The sequence below is a fragment of the Trachypithecus francoisi genome, unplaced genomic scaffold (assembly GCF_009764315.1).
Source record: "Trachypithecus francoisi isolate TF-2019V2 unplaced genomic scaffold, Tfra_2.0 Lachesis_group7, whole genome shotgun sequence".
In the NCBI taxonomy this organism is placed as follows: domain Eukaryota; kingdom Metazoa; phylum Chordata; class Mammalia; order Primates; family Cercopithecidae; genus Trachypithecus; species Trachypithecus francoisi.
The window spans coordinates 47,002,409-47,028,728 of NW_022681472.1; the positions used below are offsets into that span (position 1 = coordinate 47,002,409).

General features: G+C 36.5%; 1 protein-coding gene across 1 annotated transcript in view; it reads left to right on the plus strand.

The window, feature by feature from the left end:
• The first annotated feature begins 15,809 nt into the window (after positions 1–15,809).
• The window catches only part of SLC26A7 (solute carrier family 26 member 7), a 138,520-nt gene continuing 128,009 nt past the window's right edge, over positions 15,810–26,320 (plus strand). Inside the window, exons 1-2 of the mRNA XM_033203672.1 lie at positions 15,810–15,945; positions 16,065–16,370. Of these exons, the coding sequence (XP_033059563.1) occupies positions 16,178–16,370 (193 nt within the window). The 5' untranslated portion in view covers positions 15,810–15,945; positions 16,065–16,177. The remainder of the gene's footprint in view (positions 15,946–16,064; positions 16,371–26,320) is intronic.

The window sequence follows — 26,320 nt, forward strand, 5'->3', positions numbered from 1 at the left end:
ACTTCCAAGTTGGTGGAGAATGCCTTGGGTTTTAAAGATGCTTCCACAGTCTTGCCTGATTGTATTTAAATTGTGCTTTTTGATATCCTGGTGAGACCCTAATGAAAAAGAAACCACCAAACAGAGGATAATTTATTTCAGCCTAGTTAAGATTCATTGGATCGAGGCTTGCAATAATGCAAAATAGGATAAGTGCAGAAGAGGAGAAGAGAAAAAGAAGAGAAGTAAGAGAAAAAGAAGAGAAGCAGGAGAAAAGAGAAGTAGGTCACTGAAGAGAGAGCGTGGAAGAACAGTAGACAGCTTTTCCCTTAGAAAATGTGGGAGAGGGGCGGGGTGTAGTGGCTCATGCCTCTAATCCCAGTACTTTGGGAGACCGAGGCAGGCAGATCACCTGAGGTCAGGAGTTCAAGACCAGCCTGACTAACTTGGCAAAACCCAGTCTCTACAAAAAATTCAAAAATTAGCTGGGCCTGGCAGCATGCACCTGTAATCCTAGCTCCTTGAGAGGCTGAGACAGGAGAATCGCTTGAACCTGGGAGGTGGAGGTTGTAGTGAGTGGAGATTGTGCCACTGCACTCCAGCCTAGGCAACAGAGCGAGATTCTGTCTTTAAGAAAAAAAAAAGAAAAAAAAAAAAAACAGAAAAAGAAAATGTAGGAGAGGGGTGTGGAACCTTAAATCTCACCTTTCAGACAAATATGTTCTTGAAAGCTGTAAAGGCAAAGCAAGTTGTCCCAAACTACACCTAAAACTCTCAGCTACCTCTGTTTTAGTTCAATGTGTTTTATTGTCAGTCCACCTATGCTTTGGTCATAGAGTCCTCCAGAAAGCCAGAATTGCTACAACAATCTTTTGAACTTCCTTGTTGTTACAGACATACTATTTTTAGACATGTGAGTGAGTTACTGTCTTCCAGCCCCCAGAACAACCTTCCATTCTCTTTTACTGCCTTCACTCTGTCTGTGGGCTCTTCTCCAAAAATCTTAAGCATGATATTCTAATCTGGGTTTCCAGAAACATCTGCTTATTCCAAATTGGTCAGGGGCAGAGGTAGAAAACTGAAACAAGAATAGACTTAATACTGGTTTATGTGAATCTTGAAATCATTTTCCTAATCAACTTAGTTTAACTTCTTTTTCACTAGTATAATCCTCAGTTCTCTGACAATTCTGGTATCTGTTTTTTTCATGTCCTTCAATGGATGACTACCGCCTTTCTGGGTGTGAAATGTTGGTTAGGAATACATTTTGGAGCTCACAAGTTATATAACTTAATCGGCTTTAAGCAAGTCTATTGGACATATCACAAACTTTTCTTTTTAATTCTGCTCAAAATGTTCAAGCTGTTATTTTTCAGAGTGGCCCACCAAACCCTTCATTAATTAGTGTGTGCACTAGGAAGCTCTTCTAGGTCTCTTAAGAAGTAGAGTAGTTGCCAACCATTTAGCCATTACTAAAGCAATGACACATAGTTATTGTTATTGCATTCATTAAAATTGGGTGGCCCTTCTGTTTTTTTTTTTTAATAAAAGTGGGGCACAGAGACTTGGTAGTGAAAGACACCTGTTTTTGCCTTCTTTTCAGCTTCATAAAATATTTGCTCCATTCTCAAGTCCCATGAGGGAATTCAGAAATTAAATGTTGAAGTATTTGATGCTGTTAAATAAAACAGCCAAACTTGAATGAAAACCCTATTTTTTTTCAAATGGGAAAATTGAAAATAATCTTTTCATTCAATGAATAGGCTTGTCATTGTTGTGAAACAGTCATTGTTTCTTTCTCTTTCTCTCTCCTTCCTTCCTTCTTCCTTCCTTCCTTCCTTCCTTCCTTCCTTCCTTCCTTCCTTCCTTCCTCCTTTCCTCCCTCCCTCCCTCCCTCCCTCAGTGGTGTGATCTTGACTCACTACAACCACCACCTCCTGAGCTCAAGTTATCCTCCTATCTCAGCCTCCCGACTAGCTGAGATTACAGGCATGAGCGACCATGCCAGGCTAATTTTTTTTTTTTTTTGTAGAAAGTGGGTTTTGCCATGTTGCCCAGGTTGGCCTTGAACTCCTGGGCTCAAGCAATCCTTTCACCTCAACCTCCCAAAGTGCTGGATTACTGGCATGAGCCACCATGCCCAGCCCAAGTACCTGGAATTTCAGCAGGGTAGAATTATGTCTCAACTCTGGTAATTGAGGGCTAAGTCCCTAAAGTCCTAAAAATAAACAGCAAGAGAAAAAGAAGAACTAGAGGAGATGGAAAGAAATATTACTGGAGGTACATTCTCACTCATATTTAGGACTGACTTCAAAGAATCTGGCATGCAGTTTCTAATAAATTATCCATGTTCATATGTTTATTCATTTCGATCAAGATGAAAAGAGAAAATCAGAATTCCCACCAGTCTAGGAACACTGTGAAATAGTGTAAGCTATGAAAAATTTATGAGAGATTTTGGGTGAAGGGGCGTCTGGGGGAAGAGAAAACTGCAAAAGGTCTGGGAGCCACAGAAATATTTGGTAATTGAAAATTATTGTCTGGGGATTTAAAAAGTATACCTAAAAAAGATTAGTTCTTTAAAAGGACTGATTTCAAACTGATGTTTAAAATATATGTATTTCTCACAAACTCAGGAAATACTTCCAACAATCATTGATTAATAACTCTTGAGCCATATCTGAGTTGATATATTACCAGTTTTCATGCCAAGTTTACTTAATCTAACCATCTTTTGACCATTAGGCCATGGGATTCCAGTTTGTGACTTTTATAATTTTCTCATATAACAAATAGATTAAATGGGGTCAGAGTAAAATCTCCCCTAAAAGCTACTTGGGATTCTTAACTTAATTTCTCTTGACATTTCTGGAAGTGAACAAAAGCTGCCCTATTCATTACGTTCTGAAAATTTTACTTACATGCATAACTTTATGAACTATAAATCTCTCATCTCTTTGAAAAGCCCTCAAGACAGAAGCTACGTAATGTATCTGGAATAGACACTGATCCCCAATTAATACAGATACAAAATTTGTAACCAGATGTTTATATCTTAATTTGTGTTTTGGGAAAGTTTCTTTTCCAAAAGAAAAGCATAGATATTCTTAACTGCATGAAAAAGAAAATAGAAACCTCTAACCTAAATAGAATGAATGGCAATTTGAGGCTGGTAATTGAGGAAGTCTCAAGTTTCATATTTCCAACTTTGCTCACTTATCCCTCCCCTTATGCCAAAGTTTTCAGGGAATAATGGAGTTAGGAGAAGGTCTTGGAATTCCAAAGTACATCTGAGTAATTTCATAATTAAACCCTCCTGGTATGTTTATTTAATAAAAGTAGGTAAGGACAGCAGATACCCAATGCCCTCATGTTGTCGAATGTGCATCATTTTAATGAGATAAAATGAGATGAGTTGATGTAATGGGTTACAGAAAATTTTACCATCAACATTATCACTGATATAAATTCAATAACTTCTGTGCAGATAAAAACCTCACAAATTTTATCCAGGTGTTCTTAATTGTTCATTATTGACTTCACGGCCACTAGATGACACTGTTGCTTTAAGAGTTAGTGCAAGAAGAGCCATTAATGTTGTAAAAGTTATACAGGAAGCACTATTGTAATAAACATATCATTTATAGTTTAAATGTGTCTGATTTCCCAGTTCTGAAACTCAACTAATACTGATTGTCAATATTATTCCAAATGGTTCTGACATTACTCTTTTCTACATAAAATTTATATATGCACAGAATAAAACAAACAACTACAGCCTCTACTCCCAGTGCCATTCATCACCACACCAGTGTCTAATATTTATCAACTGCTTAATCTGTAACAACATTTGTGCTTTATACTTTAGGTCAATTATTTCATTTAATCCTTCTGTCAACCAAACTTGCAGAAGATTACAAAGCTAAGAAGTGACAGAACTGGAATTCAAACCCCATTTGACTGTTACTACTACCTGCTGCCATTGACAGATGTGCTCCCTGGTAACACAGCAAGCTGGTGGCCAGGGGTAGAACATACCCTGAACTCTGTCATGATATTTCCAATCCAATTCACTACACCAAAATCCAGAGGATGCCCATTTAAATTTGTGTGTCTGATAAAGGACTTTTTTACTGTATGTCTCAAGCAAAACTGTGAATTTCAGATATACAACAACGTCATTTATTTTTTCTGTGAGTATATTCCAAATATTGTGTGGGACATAGCTACACTATAATTTTTTCTTGTGTATCTGAAATTCAAATTTAACTAGGTGTCCTATATTTTTATTTGCTAAATCTGGCAATGCTTAGCTATTACTCCAGTTAAGTTGGGGCAGTTTAACAAAAAACTCAATTTCTTACCTCTCCATTTCAGATTCTCTCCTTTCTCGATACTTCTCTCTGAGAAATATATATTTGTCTTTTTAAAGAACGCGCCTGTAATCAGTGCCCTTTATCCCTTTACTTCTTACCTCTTTCCAGACTTGCTCCATCTGGCATCAGCCTGCCTGCCTCATTTTCACTCTTTTTCTCTCTACCATGTCTTTTTCTCCTCTATAAACATGATTAGGGATTTCTGCCTTTAAAAACCTCAAGTTTTAACTGCACTCTATTTGATTATACTTCTTAAAAGCATATCCCCTATTTCCTTATCACTCATTCACGCTTCAACTGCAATCTGGTTTCTACACCCAACATTGTAATAAAGCTCCTCTTCCAAACGTCACTCAGCGAGTTTCTAATTGCTAAATTCCAGACGTTTCTAAACCTTCATCTTTTTTTGTTTTCTCTGTATTTGATATTGTTCCATCTCTAATCCCATACTTCACTCTATTGGTATTATTTCCGAGGGTTTAATCATCACCTTATTGTGGTGGATTCCAAGATTTCCATTCTCATTTCTCTTGTAATAGTGTTCATAGTATCACCATATACAGTCACATGCAAACATTCCTCTTTGACATTTTTGGACCCCCAAATTTTTGCTATATTATGTTGCTTTTACCACTGCTGTATTATTGAATCTTTGCTTTTGATTTTCAATCTAATTATGTTATAATCAAAAGTAAAAGGAGCCTGTAAAGGGATTAAAAATTCATAGGAGAGATATTATATTCCTTTTTTTTCTATTTCATTTTCGTTATCTCGTGATCACCCTGGGGCTGGCAGGAATAAAAGGCATATTCTTGGGTGGGATTCTTTATTTTTCTTCATTGTGGATAAGTTGAGCTCTCTCAAATTTATATATATATGTGTGTGTGTGTGTGTGTGTGTGTATATATATATGTAATTTGCCTTATTACTAATATCAAGAATACATTCAAAAAGGGCACTTTAGACCTTGAACTCTTAAGTCTTTGGTCCTTGGTTTTAAAGACTCCTACAATCCCAGTTACGTTAAGTATCTTGAAATATATCTCTCTCTCATTCTTGAGTCTTCCTTGGGTATGGAACCTGTGTCAAAAAATTCTGATCATCCTACATAATTTTTAAAGCAACCTATTAAGACAGTGACTCCAAATAATAAGAACGTTTGTAGGGTAGAAGACATTGGACATATATATTTAATTAGATGGATATTTTATTTTAAATACCAGTTAGTAAAAACCCATAAAAATAATTCCTTCTCTATGGACATCTACAAGGATTGAAAGACGTAAGTACTATGTGCTACTAAGCGTATTTATTATTTCTTATTTTGGCCCTAGTTTTAAGTGCAATAAAATCTTGTTTTTATAGATTATATATACCCAGAGTCAATTTCTTAAAAAGGATATATAGATGAGGCCGGACCTTGTGGCTCATGCCTGTAATCACAGCAGTTTGGGAGGCTGACGCGGGCGGATCACGAGGTCTGGAGATGGAGACCATCCTGGCTAACACCATGAAACCCCGTCTCTACTGAAAATACAAAAAAATTAGCCAGGCGTGGTGGCGGGTGCCTGTAGTCCCAGCTACTCGGGAGGCTGAGGCAGAAGAATGGCGTGAACCCAGGAAGCGGAGCTCGCAGTGAGCCGAGATTGCGATGGCCCCACTGCACTCCAACCTGGGCGACAGAGCGAGACTCCGTCTCAAAAAAAAAAAAAAAAAAAAGATATAGATGAAAATATTTCTGCTAGCTCTCCTAAGAAATTGCCTTAGATTAAAAATTCCTAAATCAGTAATGATAGATTCACACTATGCACTATGTTGTGGTTACATCCACTAATGCCTGTGGCAGGTATGGATCTATGCAAACTTTCTTACGGAACATAATGCTTCAGAATTCCTCTCCACTTTGCATTTCAGTATTTCAATTCAAGAACTAATTCATCTTTGTTGACATAGGATTGACACAGATAGATTTGAGTTGTTTTTCAAGGGGCTAAGTAGACAGGTTTGAAAGGAATTACAAACTGTGTAAGATTGTCCATCCCAGGAGAAAAGGAAAACATTTCATTCAAATTGAATAATGGTGGGAAGTAAGACATATATGGTATTATTCCTTTATGTTTTTAATGTATTAATGCATATTAAAAACAACTCAAAACTGCTGAAAGACTTAAACATTATCCAAATTATCTTAGCAAATAATGAAATTTATGGAAGCTAACAACTAACATCTATCAGTGCCTCTCCTGTGTGCCAAGCATTGTCCTTGGTACTCTACTTATCTAAATTCTTCCCTCAAAGACCTTGAAAAGTTGGCATTGAGTTTTGGCTTCGGTGGGATTGAATTTCAGCTTTGCTTGCCAATGTTCTGGTTGGTTGTCTGGTTCCATATTAAAATACTGCAAGTATTTATTTGTCTGTTATGCTCCTTTTGACATGAATAAAAAGTAAAGTTCCATAAGGATTGGTTTACTTACTCTAGTATATGTATTTTACTGCTAGTAATATAGTGTATATGGTACACAATATCATCCCAATCTGTGTGCAATGTAAACTTTGAAACATCTAGAGTAAATTTCAGTAGTGTTACTAATTAATGGGGAGAATGAGAACTCTGGAACTATTCCCTATGTGCTATTTCTTGAAGTAAAAGAAATGCTGTGTGGAAGGTCTAAAAAGTTTCTTAAAAGTTTGCATTTTCAACAAACTAAAATGGCTTATAAACTTATTCTGCATCTTCCAATAAATGAGAAACTTATAATTATTCACTGTCCCTTTTCCTATTATAGTACTTTGACCCCCTCTGTCTGAGTTATACTTGGGCATTTGATTTGACTTCCCGAGACACATAAGCTTGAGCACTACAAATTTCTGAATATTATTATGTGCTGTTTGTGAACAAGTCATTAGTGGTAGCCCATTTTTAATTAGGTTTTCAGTTGTGGAATGTAAACTAGCAAGTGAAAACAAGTGCAAAAGAAAAATATATTCCATGGCTTTAAGATCCTGGGAAAGCATGAATGCTCTAAATTCTTACTGGAAATTCAATTGATCCAGAAAACTAGACATCAGTAAGTGTTGTGGAAGTCAACACACAACAGTGTTGAGTGAAACCCTCAAAAGATGAGTTTATTATAGGTCCAGGGCCATGTAAAATGGTGACCCAGAAGAGCCTCATTGGCACATAGAAAAAATACTGTCCAATAAAAATGACATCATTAGCAATGATTCTTTGACACTCATACCCTAATAATTCTACTTTTAGGGAAACAATCAGAAATCTGGGGCCAGGCGCGGTGGCTCATGCCTGTAATCCCAGCACTTTGGGAGGCCGAGGCGGGTGGATCACGAGGTGAGGAGATTGAGACCATCTTGGCTAACACAGTGAAACCCCGTCTCTACTAAAAATAAAAAAATCAGCCGGGCGTAGTGATGGGCGCCTGTAGTCCCAGCCCTCGGGAGGCTGAGGCAGGAGAATGGCATGAACCTGGGAGGCAGAGCTTGCAGTGAGCTGAGATAGCACCACTGCGCTCCAGCCTGGGCGACAGAGTGAGACTCCGTCTCAAATAATAATAATAATCAGAAAAATGAAGAAAAATATTGAGAAATATAAATATCTTCTGAATTCTTATCAAAGTGTGTTGTGCATTTTGCTCTGTTGATCCTTAACACGAAGAATACAAAGCCATGAAGCTTAACAGTAAAAGCAAATTTTTAAAGTCAACTTTAAAAGTTGAGTTTTAATTTCTAAATAATATACATGAGAATTGTTGGCTATTTTTTAATGTTGCACACTTACTCATATTTCTATGGACACAATAATTGTCTTGAAAAACATTCTTTGTTGCAAGGAAGATGGAACCCTAAAAATAATTATCAGCCCTCCATCTTAGAATAATCCCCTCCTTTGCACATAAAAAGCTGAGTGACCATATCTTAAAATGATGGTCCATATCTATAAAATGACCATATCTATAAAAGTGACCATATCTATAAAAATGATTTTCACATTGCTTGTGTCCTTTTAATTAGGAATGACCTTTTGGTACTATTTCAACCTTAAGAGATTTAGTGAGGCTAACAAGATAGAGGCTAGTTTTGAATTTCCCCTGGTTTTGAAATTTCCCCCTACATGTCAAACACTATTTGGCAGTGTTCAGTAAATTTATTTTTGGACTTATACCTTTGGAACAATACAGGCTGTATGGAATATTTTAGCCATTTTTCTTCTCAGTAACACAATAGTTTTGAATATTTCATTTTTTCCTCTGCAATTATTATCCCTTCCAGGTAGGAACTCTCTATCTAGTTCCAGTCTAATGAAGTTTTTAGACAAACTTCAATATCTTTTAATAGAAGTACTATATTGAAAAGTTACATGACTGCTGAAAACATAACATATTTGATTTCAGTAATTAGTTTGATATGAGTTCTCCATATCTTTTTGGACAACATGAAAAAATTCCCTTTCATTGTTCTCAAATAATCCCTACTAAGGAATAAATTTTGATATGAAGTACAGGGACTTGTAACTATGTCTGGCTTTTCTTTTTCATGAATGATTTTAATAAAGGCTTATATACAGCATTCTTAATCAATTTTTTAGCAATGCCATGGAGTAAATTGTATTCCTCCAATATTCATATGTTAAAGCCCTAACCCCCAGTGTGATGGAATCTAGAGACAGGGCCTTTGGGGGACAGTTAGGTTTGGATAAGTTCATGACAGTAGGGTCATCATGGTGGCAATGATACCCTTATAAAGGAAGAACCTGAGAGTTTTCTTCCTCTTTCTCTCTACTATGTGAGAATGCAGAGAAACGGTGGCCATCTGCAAGCCAGTAAGACAGCCCTCACCAGGGAGCTGAATCAGGTGACACTTTGATCTGGAACTTCTCAGCCTCCAAAACTATGAGTGATAAATTCTTGTTTAAGCCACCCAGTTTATAGTATTTTGTTATAACCACCTCAGCTGATTAGTACCGATAACAAAGTTTGGAGGAATAGCTAATATAAGTGAAAAGCATAATTATCAGTATTGATAATAACAGATTCAGATTAAAAAGATTTTGATACAATGAATTAATTGCCTAGATTCAAGATATCAGACAAGGTTTAATATAAAATGTTGTGCTTAAATTTTTATAAAAATCTCCTACATAAAAAAAATATAGAGAATATATCATTTAAATAGCGGTGGATTTGCAAAAAGTTAAAATTTAATTGTGTGGTAATGTTTATGCTTTTAAAGTCAGAATACAGCTAAGAATTGTGTAAAATTTTGGTATCACATTCTAAGGTGGAAATTGGCAAGCTGTAGCAGGTCATAGGGAGGGTGATCATGATGTTGGACAGTTTAAAAGGCATATTATATAATGGATAGCTTCAGTGTCTAGCCAGTTTTGAGTAATTGGGACTAGATTTACCCTCCTGCTTAAAACAAATAAAAATAACCTGATACAATATATAAAATAGTGGTGTCAAGATTTTGGACATCAGTCAGTAGAGGACTGATCTTGGAAAGATGGAAAGTAAACAGAACAAGCATTAAGATTATCCCATCTTCTTTTAGAAAAGTTTGCAACCATGGTGCCGAAAAGCGGTGGTGGAGAAGAACTCAGGAGGAGGCTGGCAGTCTTCATAGGTTGAAGAGAAGGAGCTAAGTTTGGAGACTCCAAAGCAGCTAGATTTCACATGGCAGAATACCAGAGAGAGGAGAGACACACTGACTCAGAAATCTGCACATGCAGAACATTCAACTAAGTAATGATCGGCACATGAATGGGAGGAACCTACCAACACTGGGGAATGATTAAAATGAGTAGTCTTAGGAACTCACATAGCTTCCATGTTTTCATCACAGTTCATGTTTTCATTAGCCAGAGTAAAAAAATAATCTCACAATCCACAGACAAAGAAGTAGCAAGATGGTAGATTTAAACCCAACCACATAAATAATTACAGTAAGTGTAAATGGTCTAAATAAAGCATAGGTCATCGCATTGGAAAAAACAGCAAGACCCAACTGTATACCACTTAAAAGAAACCTGCATTAAATATAAAGACATAAATAAAAGTAAAAAGATGAAAATTATATTATGAATAACTGATGGAACTTAGTATGTGTAGTCGCAAAATGAGATACAGAAGAGAGACAGAAACATAATCTTCCAAAATATACATATTTCCTTTAGCATAGACGCTACTGTTTCTAGAAATAGGATTGCTAAAGCAAGTTACAGACACACAACTATGTAGTGCTTAGGGAGGTGAATTTCCTACATATGTATTGGGTAAATCTCTTTTTAAGCATCTTCAAGTCTTCTTAAGCCATGATATGGCCATAGTTTATTTTACTTATTGTTTATCAGTTGTTAATCAGAAATGAGAAAAGGCTTTTATTAATCCTCAATTAATTATTTTTTACTGCTTTCTCCTTTGCCTTGCCTGTTCTTCTCTTCCTTTCTCCTCTTCCTTTTCTTCTTCTTCCTTCTTTTCTTCTTCCTTTTTCTCCTCCCTCTTTCCCTCTTTTTCTTTCTTTTTTTATGATTTCTTTGAAAATGTCTTATATTATTGTAAAATGTGTTTGAAGACATAAATGATTCTTTCCCTAGGCATTTTTTTCTTGCTGCTTTTTTGTGTTTGTTTGTTTTTGAGAGATGATCTTGCTCTGTTGCCCAGGCTGGAATGCAGTGGCATGATCATAGCTCACTGCAGCCCTGACCTCCTGAGTTCAAGTGATCCTCCTGCCTCAGCCTCTTGAGTAGCTGGGACCACAGGCATGAGCCACCATGCCCAGCTAAATTTTTCAATTATTATTATTATTATTATTTGTAGAGATGAGGTCTCACTATGTTTCCGAGACTAGTCTCAAACTCCTGTGCTCAAGTTATCCTCCCACCCCTGCCTCCCAAAGTGCTAGGATTTTAGGTGTGAGCCACTGCACCTGGTCCCTAGGCATTTTGTGACTTCAATTGATTTATATTCCTTTTGCCCCTATTATGTATCAAAATAGATCACATAATATGAAATAATAGCAGAAAGGAAAAACACACTAAAGAAACTATTGGAAAGTTCTATTTAATCCAAAGAAAGCAAAGTAAGACATGTTGGCAATCATTGTTAAGAACATAGAACTTTGCTCACTCTACTGTACTGGTTGGCCTATCATGAGAAAAATATTAACAGCACTGTTAAGGACTGTAATTAACTTATCTATGTGCATCCATATTTGAATGTAAGAGTATTTTTGAAATAAACAGCACCATAGAATATTAGAACTCTTTAGAGGGTTATACTAAATTAATTAGGCCTGAAGCTGAAGAACTAATTATGTGTTACGTGTCATTGGGATTGGGTTCTTAAGTAGCAGATTTTGCCTCAATAATTGGGGGAAAAAAGTTCTAACAATTACAATGTTAGAAAATTGGAATAGGTTATTTTTCTAAGCCTTTTAATTTTAGAAATTGGAAGAATTAAAACAGAGGTTGGATTCAGGGATGTGCCTATATGAAACTTTGGGTAAATTAAAAAAAAAAAAAAGTACTCTGTTTGGTAGACTTAATACCAATTACGCACTTTGTGTGGACGTATCCCCATGCCAGCTATGTGGCTTGGTGGGGTAGAATATGGCCTTCCTTAGGATCAGCCTTCATTTTTCCTCTCAAGTGGGAGCCTTTTACAGTGTCTTCTTAGAAATGCTGTAGATCAACTTCCTGAGGTAGGTATGAGTTTGGGGTTGATAACTTCCAATGTCTGATCTATATTTTTCGTTGTAACTAGATATAAATCAGGGCCTTAGGTGTCCTAATCTCCACAGAGACCACATTCAAAGAAGCCTCATGTCAAAATCAAAAGTATTGTGAGAAGAATTTCACTCATTACTTATGTCTCTCAGAAACCATTAAACGTGATTCAGTTTATAACCTGCATAGCATTTCTCAAAAGTCTCTTTCTTCACTTGAGCCTGGTCAAATTCCCTCACACTTCATAATTGCCCCAGAGAGCCTCACATGCCAACCCTCTATAAATTCTCTCTGAAGCCCCAACCCATGAGGGTGTCTATCTATCGTTTGTCTCCTTTGTTTCTTCTGCATTTCCCATCTGGTTTTTCTTCTCTTCGTGCTCCCAGATTTTATAATATTAGGAAAAAAACTGTGTTAAAAAAAGAACTTTCCTTAGATTGTGAGAGAACTGGGAGAAGTTGAGCAAACAAAGATAAAAATCTCATCTTATTTTTCTCCTAGAACTTTTATTCTCATTTTCTCTCCACTTGGTTATCTGATTCTTTAACAGCACAACCTGGAAACCAGTATGAGATAAACTAAATGATTTTTGGGTACTTTTGGATGAACATTTGTATGTTAATACTTACTGAGTGAATCCAATGTCTGCAGCTCCTTCTACTAAACTCTAAATAAGAAGCAAAGCAATTTATGTGAATAATCCCTACTCAAAAGGAATGTACAATCTCATGAGTCAGACTGGATAAAAATCACATGAAATAGATTTAAAGGAGGAAAACCAATAAACAGTGAAAATGACTACAGCTCTATATGCACAAATACACTGAGAGTTACCTGAATGTTCATTACACAGCATAAACAAAACTGTGGAAAAACCAGGGAAAGTTTCATGGAAGAGGTAACCATTGAGTAAATGTTTAGAAGATGTAAAAGATCATGTAACTAGGGAAATTAATATAGAAATAGACTAGTGCATCTGTAATCCCAGCTACTCCGGAGGCAGAAGCGGGAGAATCGCTTGAACCTGGGAGGTGGAGGTTGTAGTGAGTGGAGATTGTGCCACTGCACTCCAGCCTGGGGGTTAAGAGTGATACTCTGTCTAAAAAAAAAAAAAAAAAAAAAAAAGGAAAAGTAATGGCCAGGAGATCATGAGTATACTTACTTGCTGCAACAGAGAGTCTCGGCAAGCTGAAATACTCTTTTTTTTCCCTCAAAAGGAATGCCACTCTCCATCTTCTGAGCTCCCATATGACTCATTGCATGACTTGACTGTTATTTATCACATTCTGCCTTGAGTTAGTTACACATGTTTTGATTTTCTTCATTAAATAGCAACTCCTAGAATATAGAGATACTAGCTACTCCTTTCCCTTCCCTTTTCTGTAACACTTCACACAGAGTCTAGCAAATTGTCATTGTTCATTAAAAACCTGCTGAATTAGAGTTAATGAGAAGCTAGTGAGTAGAAGGTGGGTAGGGGAGCGGAGAAGGACTGCAATGCTTCCACTAATGAGTTTAAGTCTGATATTGGAGATAACTGAAATTCAAACATACCAGTGATGTAATAAAAATGAGATTTTACAAAAATCTTTCTGTTAATCCATGTATGAAGTGGAAGATAACAAGTTCATCTTTTTATTTGTATAGGTATTATCCCAGATGTTTAGGAAGAGATATTCCATATAGATGGTACATAGTGTTGAACTGTAAGCTACTTTTACTCATTGAAACTTTTGAATGAATACACTTAGCCTTCTTGAATTTTACAGGCTGTTCAAGTTGCTTTGAGAATCTTATGTGTGTGAATAAATTTCTTCATAACGGTTCTTCTTTCTTTCTGGCATTGCTGATTGTAAATAGGAGTGATCCATGCTCTGGTTTGGCATGTTTTAAATAATACATATGCACATGGAGTTTGAAAAAAAAAAAAACATCTGGAATTGGAATTCCAGATTTAAGCTTCAAAAAAGATTTTTAGGAAAGATTTATTCTAATTTTAAGAAATTTTTAAATTGAGAGATTTCAGAACTATTTTATTTAACTAATTTCTACTCTCTCCTGGTCTTAAAATGTTTTAGAACAATTGCTAGTGCCGTATGATTTAGGTACTTCTATTCACCTTCAATTAATAAAATCCTGTTCATGTGAATTTTTTGTTACTGGAATTTAACACAAATTTTAAAATGATTGAAATTGCACAACTAATAGATGTTGATTGGTGATTTCAGTTAAGCTTTCAATTATTTTTCTCATATTGTTAACATATATTTGAATTTATGACCTAGATAGGATTTGAAAAAAAATCTTGTGTTTACTTTTATTATAAAGGTAATACATAATCAGTGTATGTATAGCTTCTGAATTTCTTTGGGTATATAATTAATGGAGTATATAAAACAAAAGTAAATTGCTTTTTGTGAAGGAAAAGCAATATAATGTTTCAAGCATGAGTTTACAATTATTTGGTGAGTCCATCTCTCATACCAAGAGGATAGGATTAAAATGCTACAACTTAGTCTCTAAATGGGGATTTCTTTACAGGTCCCAAACTTAAACTATTGAATGGTTTAGAAATTTAATATAATGTAAACAGTTGGACAACCAAAGCAGTTTCTATTTTGTAAGTATAAATAAAGTCCCCCCAACCCCCCCATCCCCTCCCTGTCTCTTCGTTGGATTTAAAAAGAAAGGTATTTTTGCACAGACACAAAGCCAGAGATGTCATCTTTAGAAGATGGAGAGTAACTCTTCACTTTAATTTAAAGACAACGGGAAAAAGTGCAGCAAGAGACCTTAGAAGTAGCCAAGGGTTCCAAGTACTTTGTTATTATAAAGGCTTCCAGAAATCAGATTTCTATTCTCCAAACAAATGGGCATTAAAAAGGGCTCAGCAAACTATGTACATGGTATTCTTTTCCTTGGCTATACAATTTTAGTTAGTATATTGCCTTTTTGGTTTAATTCCAATGGCACAGTTCATAGATTTAAGTTTTCTTTTTTCTTTTGGAGGCTAAGCAAAATGATCATAAAATAAAAATCTTTGACAGTATGTTCTACTGTAAAATATAACACTCCTTCTTAAAAAGAGAACACCTACTCCCAAAAGTTATACAAAAAGAAGGCAGCACCATAAAAAAAGCTAAGGACACTTCAAACAGTAGTTTGAACCATATGACATTCCTCAGTAAATTTCAGTTACAATAGAATGAATTACAGGACTTAATGAAACCATCAGAGAAAACTGAATAAACAGTTTCAGAGACAGGGAAGATCCCCTGTCACAAATATGTGCTCATTGCGATACTTATTTTCTTAGCCCATGAGATGAAATTTCAGTTTGTTTGTGAGAACTAGTTACTCCTTTCCCAGACTGGGCAGTAGCTATCTGAATGTTTCTGTATGAATGAAAACTCGTCTGCCAGGGAATAAAAATGGTAAGGACCTTTAGCAATGCCCTGTTATGTTTCTGAATTTTGTAGAACTGGCAGTCATCTGATAATGTTGAAAATATATAGCTCTCAAAGAAATAGGGCTGGATTCTCCGAATATGTTTTGCACAACAGATCCCTCTGGCAGTTTTATGATTTTGCACAGCTTGTAGGGAGAGACTGGACTAGCTGGATGTTTCCTGGTTTCATTAGCATAGCCCAGCCCACTTCCAACACACGCCCAGAAGTACCTCATTAACCATTGGGATTGCAGCCAAAAACATAAGACTACAGTGAATATAAGGGGAATTACTGGCGAGAGAGCTGTAGACCAACTTAACACCGAACCCATTACTTTTCCAAGACCAGAAAAATATATTACATGTACAGGAACTACTTCTCCTTCAGATAAGAATTCAAGGTTTTAATCTATAGTTTTAAAATCTAGAATAATTAGCTGTATCATAAAAAGACAGCTGCATATATTGAAGTGCTTCTGTTAATCTCTCTCTCTCTTTCATTTACTTATTTTCTGGGCAGCTTTGACATTGTCAACCACAGACGAATATGAGCTTGGCATTGAAAGGAGGTGTTCTGCAATGATTTTTTTTCTTGTTTAGAGAAGTTTACTTCTACAAGAAGAAATCTGAAAAATGACAGGAGCAAAGAAGAAAAAGAAAAGCATGCTTTGGGGCAAGATGCATACCCCCCAGTGTGAAGACATTATACAGTGGTGTAGAAAGCGACTGCCCATTTTGGATTGGGCACCACATTACAATCTGAAAGAAAACTTGCTTCCAGACACTGTGTCTGGGATAATGTTGGCAGTTCAACAGGTGACCCAAGGTAATGTATTGCATTTGAATTTCCTGTATTATGCAGAGTAGATGTCACTTTGCTTTCTTGGAATAATAGTATGACCTAGAAAAAACAATTTAGCTAAAGAAATGGATATTAGCTGTGGGGAAATAAGCATATTGGATATCTTTGGAGAAGAGTTTTCCTAATTGTCTTTTTTCCTCTGTATTTTGATAGCTATTAAGCATTGAATAAACTTTTGAATGACATTACATTTTTTCACTGTTAAAATTCATACTGTTGTAGAGTGAAAGATTAATAATTATGGGAGAATCAGTTTTTATAACATGATCTGTTGATATAGTTTCCTACTTTCACTGAATCAAGCTATAAAATTCTCCTGGCTTGAACACAATCGTTTTGGAACCTAATTAGCAGCACACAATTACCTGTTGTAGCCTTGAGAGTTGCTATAAACAAGGAACAAAGCTTTCTGTACATAAAGGAGGCTCTCTGCCAAGATTGGTATTTGCAAAGAGAATCCTGTGTGTCCTTAGAGCTTATGTTTTACTGTGTATGCTGATTTACTTCTGTATCACATTACCTACTACATCTATTTCTCAGTAAGAAATTTAAACTGGTGAGAAGTCTGATTTTAACTTTCCCAAAAGCAGATTAAATGATATTCTGGATTTAGATAGGTGTTTCTATTGGTGAGAGCTACCGACCTAGTGTGCATGTGTGTGTATTTGTTTGCCTTAAAGATATATCCATTGCAGTTCTTGGCTAATTCAAATAATTTTCTACCTGTAGCAAGGAAAGGAACTAATTTCTGAACCTTGAGAATTTAGAGCAGTTTCCTTGGCATAGACACTGCAGGTTTATATTTCCTTGCAGTTTCACTACCTCCTTGGCTTTAACTATTATTTATATTGTTAAATTATAAGTACTCTTTTAATTAAATTATTCTGTAGCTGGAACAAACTGGTTTATGTATTTGTGTTTTTAGTATGATTAGGAACATCTGCACTAGTGACTTTAGGATCCATAACACTGTCATACTTTATGGGATTCCATTTTACTGAATAGTCTTATATTTTTAATGACCATTTCGCCAATAGCAATGCATAGTAATCTTTCAGAAAAATGCAAAGTAAATAACAGGTTTGAGCATTTTTGGACTTGCTTTTATTCAGTTCTAAATTCAAAACGAAACACTACCAATGTACTTTGAAAACTTAAGTGATGAACTTTTTTTTTTTAACCAGATAGTTTCAGCATGTTTTAAATTTATTTTGCTTTAATTTAATGTAAAATGAAAGAGAATTATGTTTTTAATAATAATTTCAGTTTTTTACCTTTGGAAAATATCAGGTTAATAAGACAATTTGAGGATAAGATAAAGTTATCTATGGTGTATCATTAGTGATATTATGTATGTAGAAGTTTCAGTAATTAATTATACAGTTTTTATTTGTGTATAGATTTTGAGGGATTTTGTTTTATGACTCATGTATTTCACTGGTTATGAAGGGACACATTAGCCAGCCCCAAGACTGATAAGAAGCACAGCACGTACCCAGCCCTAGTGTCTCGGGAAGTTATGAATCTGGCTGCTGGTTCTCTTGGAAGGGCTACCAGTGAATGGATAAGACTACACTACAAAAACTTAAACATTTTTGTTTGTGAAATTTAAGACTAATTATTTTTAAAATGTCTATTCTTTTAAAAACAATTTTCTCAAACTTTTTCATGACCATGTACTATGTATAGAGAATTAAAAAGTGAAATGCCATAAGCTACCATTTGTTGTAAGAGGCAGTGCCCTAAACCCCTACATACATTATCTCCCTCTATCCTAACAGAATCCCGAGTCACAGCAGTCTCCTCTCCTTCTTCCACAGGAGAAAATGGAGGCTTAGAAGAGTTAGAAATTTTCCCCAGACCTCATACCTGATAAGTACTGGAGTCAGGACTTGATTCCAAAGCCAACACCCTTAACATTTTCACTTTATACTCTACACTGCCAAAATAACCAGACTTTTCATAACACCAATGTTATTAGTAATAGAAGACATTTCTTTAGAAAGGTGTGACTATCCTTCCCTTCAAATCACTTTTGCATTAAGGTTTCATCCCTGCAGTTTTTAGATTCAAAGGCAAAGTGACAGGAAAAATAACTAGAGTGGGATACAGTGTAAGGAAGGCATTTAGATATCATTTCCTCTTGTTTGTCTGAATACAATATTGGCAGTTATTATCAGCTCAATTTTCTAAGGAAAATTAGAAGAAAGAGGGATAATTTTTGTTCTTGCATCATAACACAAACAATAGGATCAAGCACCATTTTTTTTTAGCTTTACCGATTTTTGAAGCAGCTTTTCAGTTACTCAGCATAGTTGAATTATATAAAATTGTCCAATTTAATGTTTCTTTTGACCTACAAAGATGGAAGGTTTATGTTTCAATCTAGTAGTTGTTTTTAGTTCTTCTTTCTCAAGAGTGCACTTGAATTAAGAAGGATAATGGAAATTCATTTGAGTGTTTTCTATATGTCAAATACCAAGAAGCTGTTTTAAATTTATTTTAATAAAGTACATCTTTACTTTATTAAAGATTCCCTAATTGTTAAATATAGATGCTTTTCTATTATCAGTAGCATTTTCTGTGTTGACTACAGTCTTTCTGAAATCCTTTATTCTCTTGGTTTTTAGACAGCACTCTTGTTTTTCTCCTACTACCTGTCTGTCCTTCTCTTCTTAATGATTCACTGCAGATGTTCTGCCTCCCACCAAACATTGGTGTCCTGGAGATTCAAACCCTGGCCTTCTCTAAAAGCATAAAAGATGCTAATCACCTATTAATGAAACTTTCTTCTCAACTTGAGATCTACATATTTATTTATTAATTTTTAAAAATCAGCCAGATTATCAGCAAAATGTGATGTATACACTGCAAGACTACCTTTTCCAGCTTTCTTTGAGGGTAGGTGTTGCCCTGTGATTATATTTTGGCCAAGGGAAAATAGGCAGAAGTATACTTCTTCCAGTCCTAGCCCGTGAAAGTCATGTATGATCCTCATATCCCCTATATGCTGGCAGGTATTAGTGCCCAAGGCAAATTTGAAAGCTATGTATTGGAGGTAGCATTGACTCTATCAGCCTTGGTTCCTGAGTGGCCTTGGAGATCCACATATTTAAGTATGCCTAACCTAGAATGTTCTAAATGTACTTCAAATGCAGTGTCTTCTAAAACAAACTGAATGAAATCTCCATTTGAAGCAGAACTATAATAATAACAACAATAGTTTTTAGGCACAGATGCAAGCAGTATTGTAAAAACCCTTGACATATATACAAAACTGAAGCTGGGAGAGGACAAACAACTTGCCTGAAGTCACACAGCAAATGAATGGAAGAGGTAGGATTTGAACTCAAGTAATCTGGTCCTGAGACTATGCCCTCATCTTTATACTAAACTTCTTCTCTTAGACAGTCCTGCGCATCATTCTCAACTCTTTCCTTTCTTTTGCCACCCTGCCCACTAGCATACGATCAGCTGCCAGGTTCTTTTGTTTCTATCCCCTATCATTTTAACCAAGTAGTCTTGTTTCATGGGCCCTGCAGCCGCTGTAATTCTCTGTCTGAACTATTGAAACCATCATCATCTTGTGGGTCTTCATTCCTTACTCTGTCTCCGCCTGTAGGCCATATTCCATACTGCAGCCAGAATAATCACAAAAATTGGAATGCATCGATCCTGTTCAGAATTGTTTAATGAACCTCTATTTTCTCTAGAGTAAAAGTCCAATTCTTCAGCATGTCCTATTAGATCAGTAATAATCTGGGCCTCTTGATACAAAGCTCTACGCAAAGAGATCTCTCCTCTAAGAATCCCTCCCAATCTCCTAGGAAGACGTTTTCTTCCCTCCTACCCTCTTTGTACTTTTTACATATCTCTTTGATAGGCATTAACATATTGTATTATAATATCTTGCGACAACACTTTCCACACTAGTCTGTAAGCTCTGGAAACAAGACAATTTCTTAATCTATATATTCTTACCAGCTTGTATATTGCTTGGCACATGAATGTTTTCTGGAAGAATTAAAACATTCTAGAAGTCACCAATTGTTCCATTGTAGCATGCTATCACTCTAGAGAGGAAAATGAATTTAAACTAATCTTATGTTTTATTATACAAATAAATGTAATAAAGATACTGATAGTAAAAAAAATACTTTAAAATACAAGTAATTGATTTTTTCCAGTGTCTCTTACTTTCTTGAAATTACAAATTTGCAGGTCTCCTGACAAATCTGGCAAAAGATATGTTTTCTTTGTGCCAAACAATGTTAATTTTTTCTTCAGCCAACAGTGACAAATATGAATAGTTTATATAAAAGTCCAGATGCCCAGCTTCTCTTGAAAAATCTGGGGAGACATGGCCATACAGGGCCCACATCCCCATGTGGCAAAATCTGCAGGCCCGTAAGAAAGGCTACTCACTTTTGCCACAGCCCCCACTACTCATATGTTCACTGCCACCCTTCCTGCTGGTATGCCCATTATCTATCTAGCTCTATGAATGGCTAAATTTGTTTCCCCGCCAAGATACTTTCTAATATATTTTGTTGAAATGCCTCTAATTTGCCCTTGAATAAAACCTTTATAGGGAGATGATATAATTTTAGCTTCTTCACCTAGAACCACAGAACCTTCAGGTCTGTGAACCTGGACTCATATATTTCAATATACTTCATTTCTTTATAATCATATGCATTGTCTGTTACGATTTTTACAATGCGTTCTGGGAAGGAGTCCAGCACCTTTACTAGACTGCCAAAGGGGTGGTTACCCCTCTCCAGAGTAAATAGATATAATATAGAGATGTATAAAATAACATGTAGATGTATTAATTTCAAAGAAAGAAAGATAAAATAAACTTCAGGTCCTTCTTTTACTAAGTTCAAATATTTCCTAAAACCCACTTGTATTTTTAAAAGTGTTTTTAACATTTGGCAGTTCTCATTAGTAACATCAGGTAAGAGCCTTTATATTTAGTATCTGCCGTGATGTTCTTTAACTGATATCTTGAAGACCTTCACTGTCAAATATATTTTGTAGATAAGCCAACATTTGTAGAGAATGTCATTGACTTAAAACATGTCACCAACACGGGTGGCAAGCTAAGCAGTATAAGACTCTGGTTTCTAAAGCATTTAGTGCACATTGCAGCCTGAATGACCACTTGGGGGAAAGAGTTTCTCTGTTTCCAACATGCAAACTCAAGCACTGAGACAGGGTGGAGACCTGAAATGCATGACTTTCCATATGAGAACCTAATCCACTGGGGTGGAATATGAGAATGTTGGCCTTGCATTCCAAGGGATCACCTAGACTTTTTCTTCCCAAACCATGTAACTTTTAAGCTGCCATAGGGTTGCCTGGTGTTCAAACCACAAGGTTTTGGGCTGCAGACAAAGATGGATGTTCCTTATAATTATGCAGAATGTGTGGCATTGCTGGCACCAAACCTTGTGTGTGGAAGCTGAGCTTCATTGCACTCCTGAGGGCAGCTTAGTGACAAGCAGAACAATAAGTGGAAATTCCTGAGGCATACTGCATTGCACAGATTAAAGGCTTGTTTAGGAATGTTTCCCTGCATGGTCTCAGCTTTGGGGATACAGAATCCTAGCATTAGCCACGCATCTCTAACTTAGCTCCCTTAATCACTGTATCTTCCTGCTAGTAACTTTTCTCCAGGAGCAATGGCATCCAAATATTCCTAAATGAGTCTAAAGTATATTTTCCTTACCCCATGAAAATACAGAAGAGCTGTGACACATTTTTGTCTTTTCCTTCTCCATTTCCCCTCATCCCATTACCCAATCCCTCACTATAGCTCCAAGCTTCATTTGGTACTTTTGACTCACTTTTTATTTTTCTTTAATGAAAAACAAGATGGTTTAGATGTTAAAGGACCCTGTATTTATTTATGCACTTAGCATAATGCTCCCTATAACATTTAGAGCTGTCCATATGGAAGAACCACAACCTTTAATTTTAGAATGTTGAAAACATGGCAAGATTTGCAACAAAATACATTGGCAGTGAGTGTCAAAATGAGATATGTGGTGTATCTTCTGTTTTTATCTGCTATGAACCATCCCTGCTCTTTTCAGTAACTATATATCAGATTAGTTTGGGCGAACAACCCCTCTTCCATATTTAGTACAAGTGATTTAGGTGAGGTTCTATTCCTGGCACAGTGGATGGTGTCCAGGCTGATCAGGGGACTGAATGCCTCTAGACCAGGATTCTCAAACTGGAGACCTATTAGAACCACCTTGGGGATTAAAAGAACGCTAATACAAGGGTTCCATCTCTAGCAATGAAACCAGATTTTCTGGAAATTGTGCTCAGGCATTGAGACATTGTCTTTCTTCTATTCTTCTTTAAAAATGTTGTGGTTTCTAATGTGAAATAGATGACAGCAGGATCTAGCCATAGTTACTGGACCAGGTAAAGGTTTGTGGGCCAAGATGTGATGATTAGCATAGTTCCATACACCTGGCCAGTGACTGATTCAAGAATAAGTTCTGACCTCTAGGCATAAGGATATGAGTTTATTATACAAGGGGTCAGCTATTTATAATTAAAATGGTAATGGCAATCTAAATGACCTGAGTGGTCAGTCTGGGTCCCAGCACATGTATGAGACCTTTTAGGTGGCCAAAACTTCCTTCGTGCTGAAACTGATGACCGTAGAGGTAATGTGCCTCTACAGTTTCCCAGGACCTCCAAAGCCTGAAAATGAAGCCAATCCAGCAAAATGCATCAGAGAGAAACTGAGTCCTGATGACAACTACTACAGCCCTGACTCTTCATTTCCATGTGCACTTTTTTACTTTGCTTATATAGATTTAAGTTGGGTTTCTTCTAGTCACCTTAATGACACATTTGAGTGCTATTATAGTGTGAATGTGATATATACATTATTTCTAATATTTTGAAACCCAGAAAGATAGGTATTATTCTACTGAAGAGCATCTCATGAAAATATGAGCTCTGAACATTAGGTGAATTGGCCCACTTCTAGGACTGCTAAGATGGATTAAAACCTAAAACTGCACTGCTCCATTCCTCATTCTTCACTGGTATCTGTTCCCCAGCTTGCTTCTAGCAAGACAGACATAGCCTGGGTGGGACCAGGGCTGACTCTGAGCCTCCCTTCACATCTACTCCTCAGACTGCCCCTTCCCATGATGACATGTCACCTGCCTTGATAAAATAAAATCCTGGATTTCCTACCAGAAGAGAGCTTTGCTGGTGAGAAGCAATACAATGAGCTATTGCTCTTTCACCTGAGGTTCTCTCACGGCCCTCTGCTCCACAGAGTAGCTTAGGAGGAAAGAGGGAGGGGAGACATACTTTAATACTGGCCGAAGCATCCATGAATAATAGATTTTACCATGTAGCAGAGGTGACACACGGATGAAATGTTTGAATGAAACTTTACTAAAGGCTAGAGAGCAATGAAAAGGGAAAATAACCAGGCTTACTGCTGTCTGCTTGGTTTGATCCCTCTTGTCTCAGCTCTGTTTCCTCTATCAGAACAGATGACATCTCTAATGCTTATTATCCCCTGTTCAGAGCACTCCTGTGGACATTTAACCTCTCCTTTTCTGAGTCCAAGAGGAAGGCCTGCTTTGGGCTCTCCTAACCGTTTTAACATTGGAGATACCTGCACACAGGCAAGACTTGACTCCTATTCATAGCCAGGAGCCTCAGACAGCATAGTTTCTTCTCATTTAACACCATTTCTCTAAATAAAAAAATTAAAAAAAAAACACATTTTTCCTCTTCATTCTTTGTGCTTAACTGCCTTTTCCTTCTATACAGCTTGTTTTTCATGAGCTAATCCATTTGTTTTTTATTTTAGGTTTGGAGGTACGTGTGTGCCCATTGTCCTCATGGCCACTTCCCTGATAATAGTAGATATAACCAACAATTGCTAAATGTTTAAAGTGTGCCATAAACTGTGCTAAGGATTCATTGTCTATTATATCAATTAATCTTCATAATGACCCTAAGAGTTTGATACTGTTATCTGTATTTAACAGATGAAGAAAAGTAGATTAATTTGCTAAGGTAATCCAGTTAGCATAAGGCAGAAGGAGTGTTTAAATGCAGGTCTTTCTGACTCCTAAGCCTGTGCTTCTACCTTAAGAGCCACCAAAATTTACCCTGCTAGGTAGGATGTCTCTCACATACAGTTTTGTCCCTCTGTTATCTATCTTGAACTGGAACAAAACTAAATTTTGAGTTAGATAGTGGAAACCTTGTTTTTAAAATTCCTTCAGCAACAGTGCAAATACCTTTTTACCTGCTCTTTCACTCTGTGTTGTTCCCTTGCTTCACATGATCTCTTTGGTCTCTCTGTTTCCTTACTGTCTTTATTCTCATCCCTTTCTATTTCTAGCTCCTTCCTGAAACTCCAAATACTACCCCGGGACTGAAACCACAGGTGTGCATTGATTAGCTTCCATAGTATTGGGAATCAATGTTTAAACACCAGAAGACTTAATTTTAAAATTGAAGGCTTTCCCTCCCTTCATTTAAATATAGTCATCTAACCACACAGGTTCCATATTCCCAAATGGCAACAATAGGCTGAAGTTGACTTTTGCCTGTACCCTTTATATGGACATGAACTTTCTAATTGCCATACCCTTCCACACTCCCGTTCTTTGTACATCAGCACTGCTTAACAACTGCTGTTTTATTCTGCTCAGCTCTAGAACAGACATTCTCAAACTCAGCTCAAGCACAACTTGAGAAGGATTAGACTTGTGAAAATGCTTTTCAAGGCCTTTCAATTTCTGCATTTCATCTTTCCAGTCACACCTTGTTTAAGTTCCCTTCAGCATCATATGTTCTATCTATATTGGACTGCACTTAGTATTCTAAAGGATCATGCTTCTTTGCCTCAGGACATTTGCACATGCTGTTTCCTCTAAAATGAATAATATTCCCCTGCCTTGTCCGTTTCACCTGATTATAACCTACCATATTTCAGGAATGGGTTTAGTTCAGTAATTCTCAACCATGGCTGCATATTAGAGTCTCTTGTGGCACTGAACAAAAATACTCATGTCCAATCTCCACCCTAGATTAATTAAATTAGAATCTCTGGATAATTTAGGGCTAATAATTTTATGTTCTGTGCCTCAGCTTACTCAACTAATGAAAAAAATAAAAATAAAAATGAGCAGCCAGGGTTGAGAACTACAGGCTTTCAGAAAGCACTGTTGATACCTCTATTTTGTTTTTCCATGGTACCTATATCCTTAACTAACTTTATAGCATTTGTTTTTGATTCATATTTGATTTAGCACTATACTAGTCCATTTTGACACTGCTGTAAAGAAATACCCGAGACGGGGTAATTTATAAAGGAAAGAGGTTTAATTGACTCACAGTTCCATATGGCTGGGGAGGCCTTAGGAAACTTACAGTCATGGCAGAAGGAAAAACAAGCACCTTCTCGACAAGGCAGCAGGAGAGAGAAGAGAGCAGGGGAAACTGCTTTTTATAAAACCACATGGGACAAACCACCACTGTGATCCAATCTCCTCCCACCATATCCCTCCCTTGACACATGGGGATTATGGAGATTACAATTAGAGATGAGATTTAGGTAGGGACACAGAGCCAAACCATATCAATTGCCTAAGCCATATGTTCCTTGAGGGCAGAGATTATTTACAGTTTAGGAAGACCAATCACCTTGGCTTTAGCACTGAAAGTCCTGAGTTCCAGGAAATATTTTCAGCTCCTATCCCCCAGTATTTGGCACAGAGTAAGTACTAAAATATTTGTTGACAGTGAACAATCATAATTGAGATAGATGGATGGGGTTTTCCTATGCCCATGCTCCTTCTGGTGGCTCCTCTCTTCATGGGAACTTTGTCTCTTTCTGTTTCTATTACTTA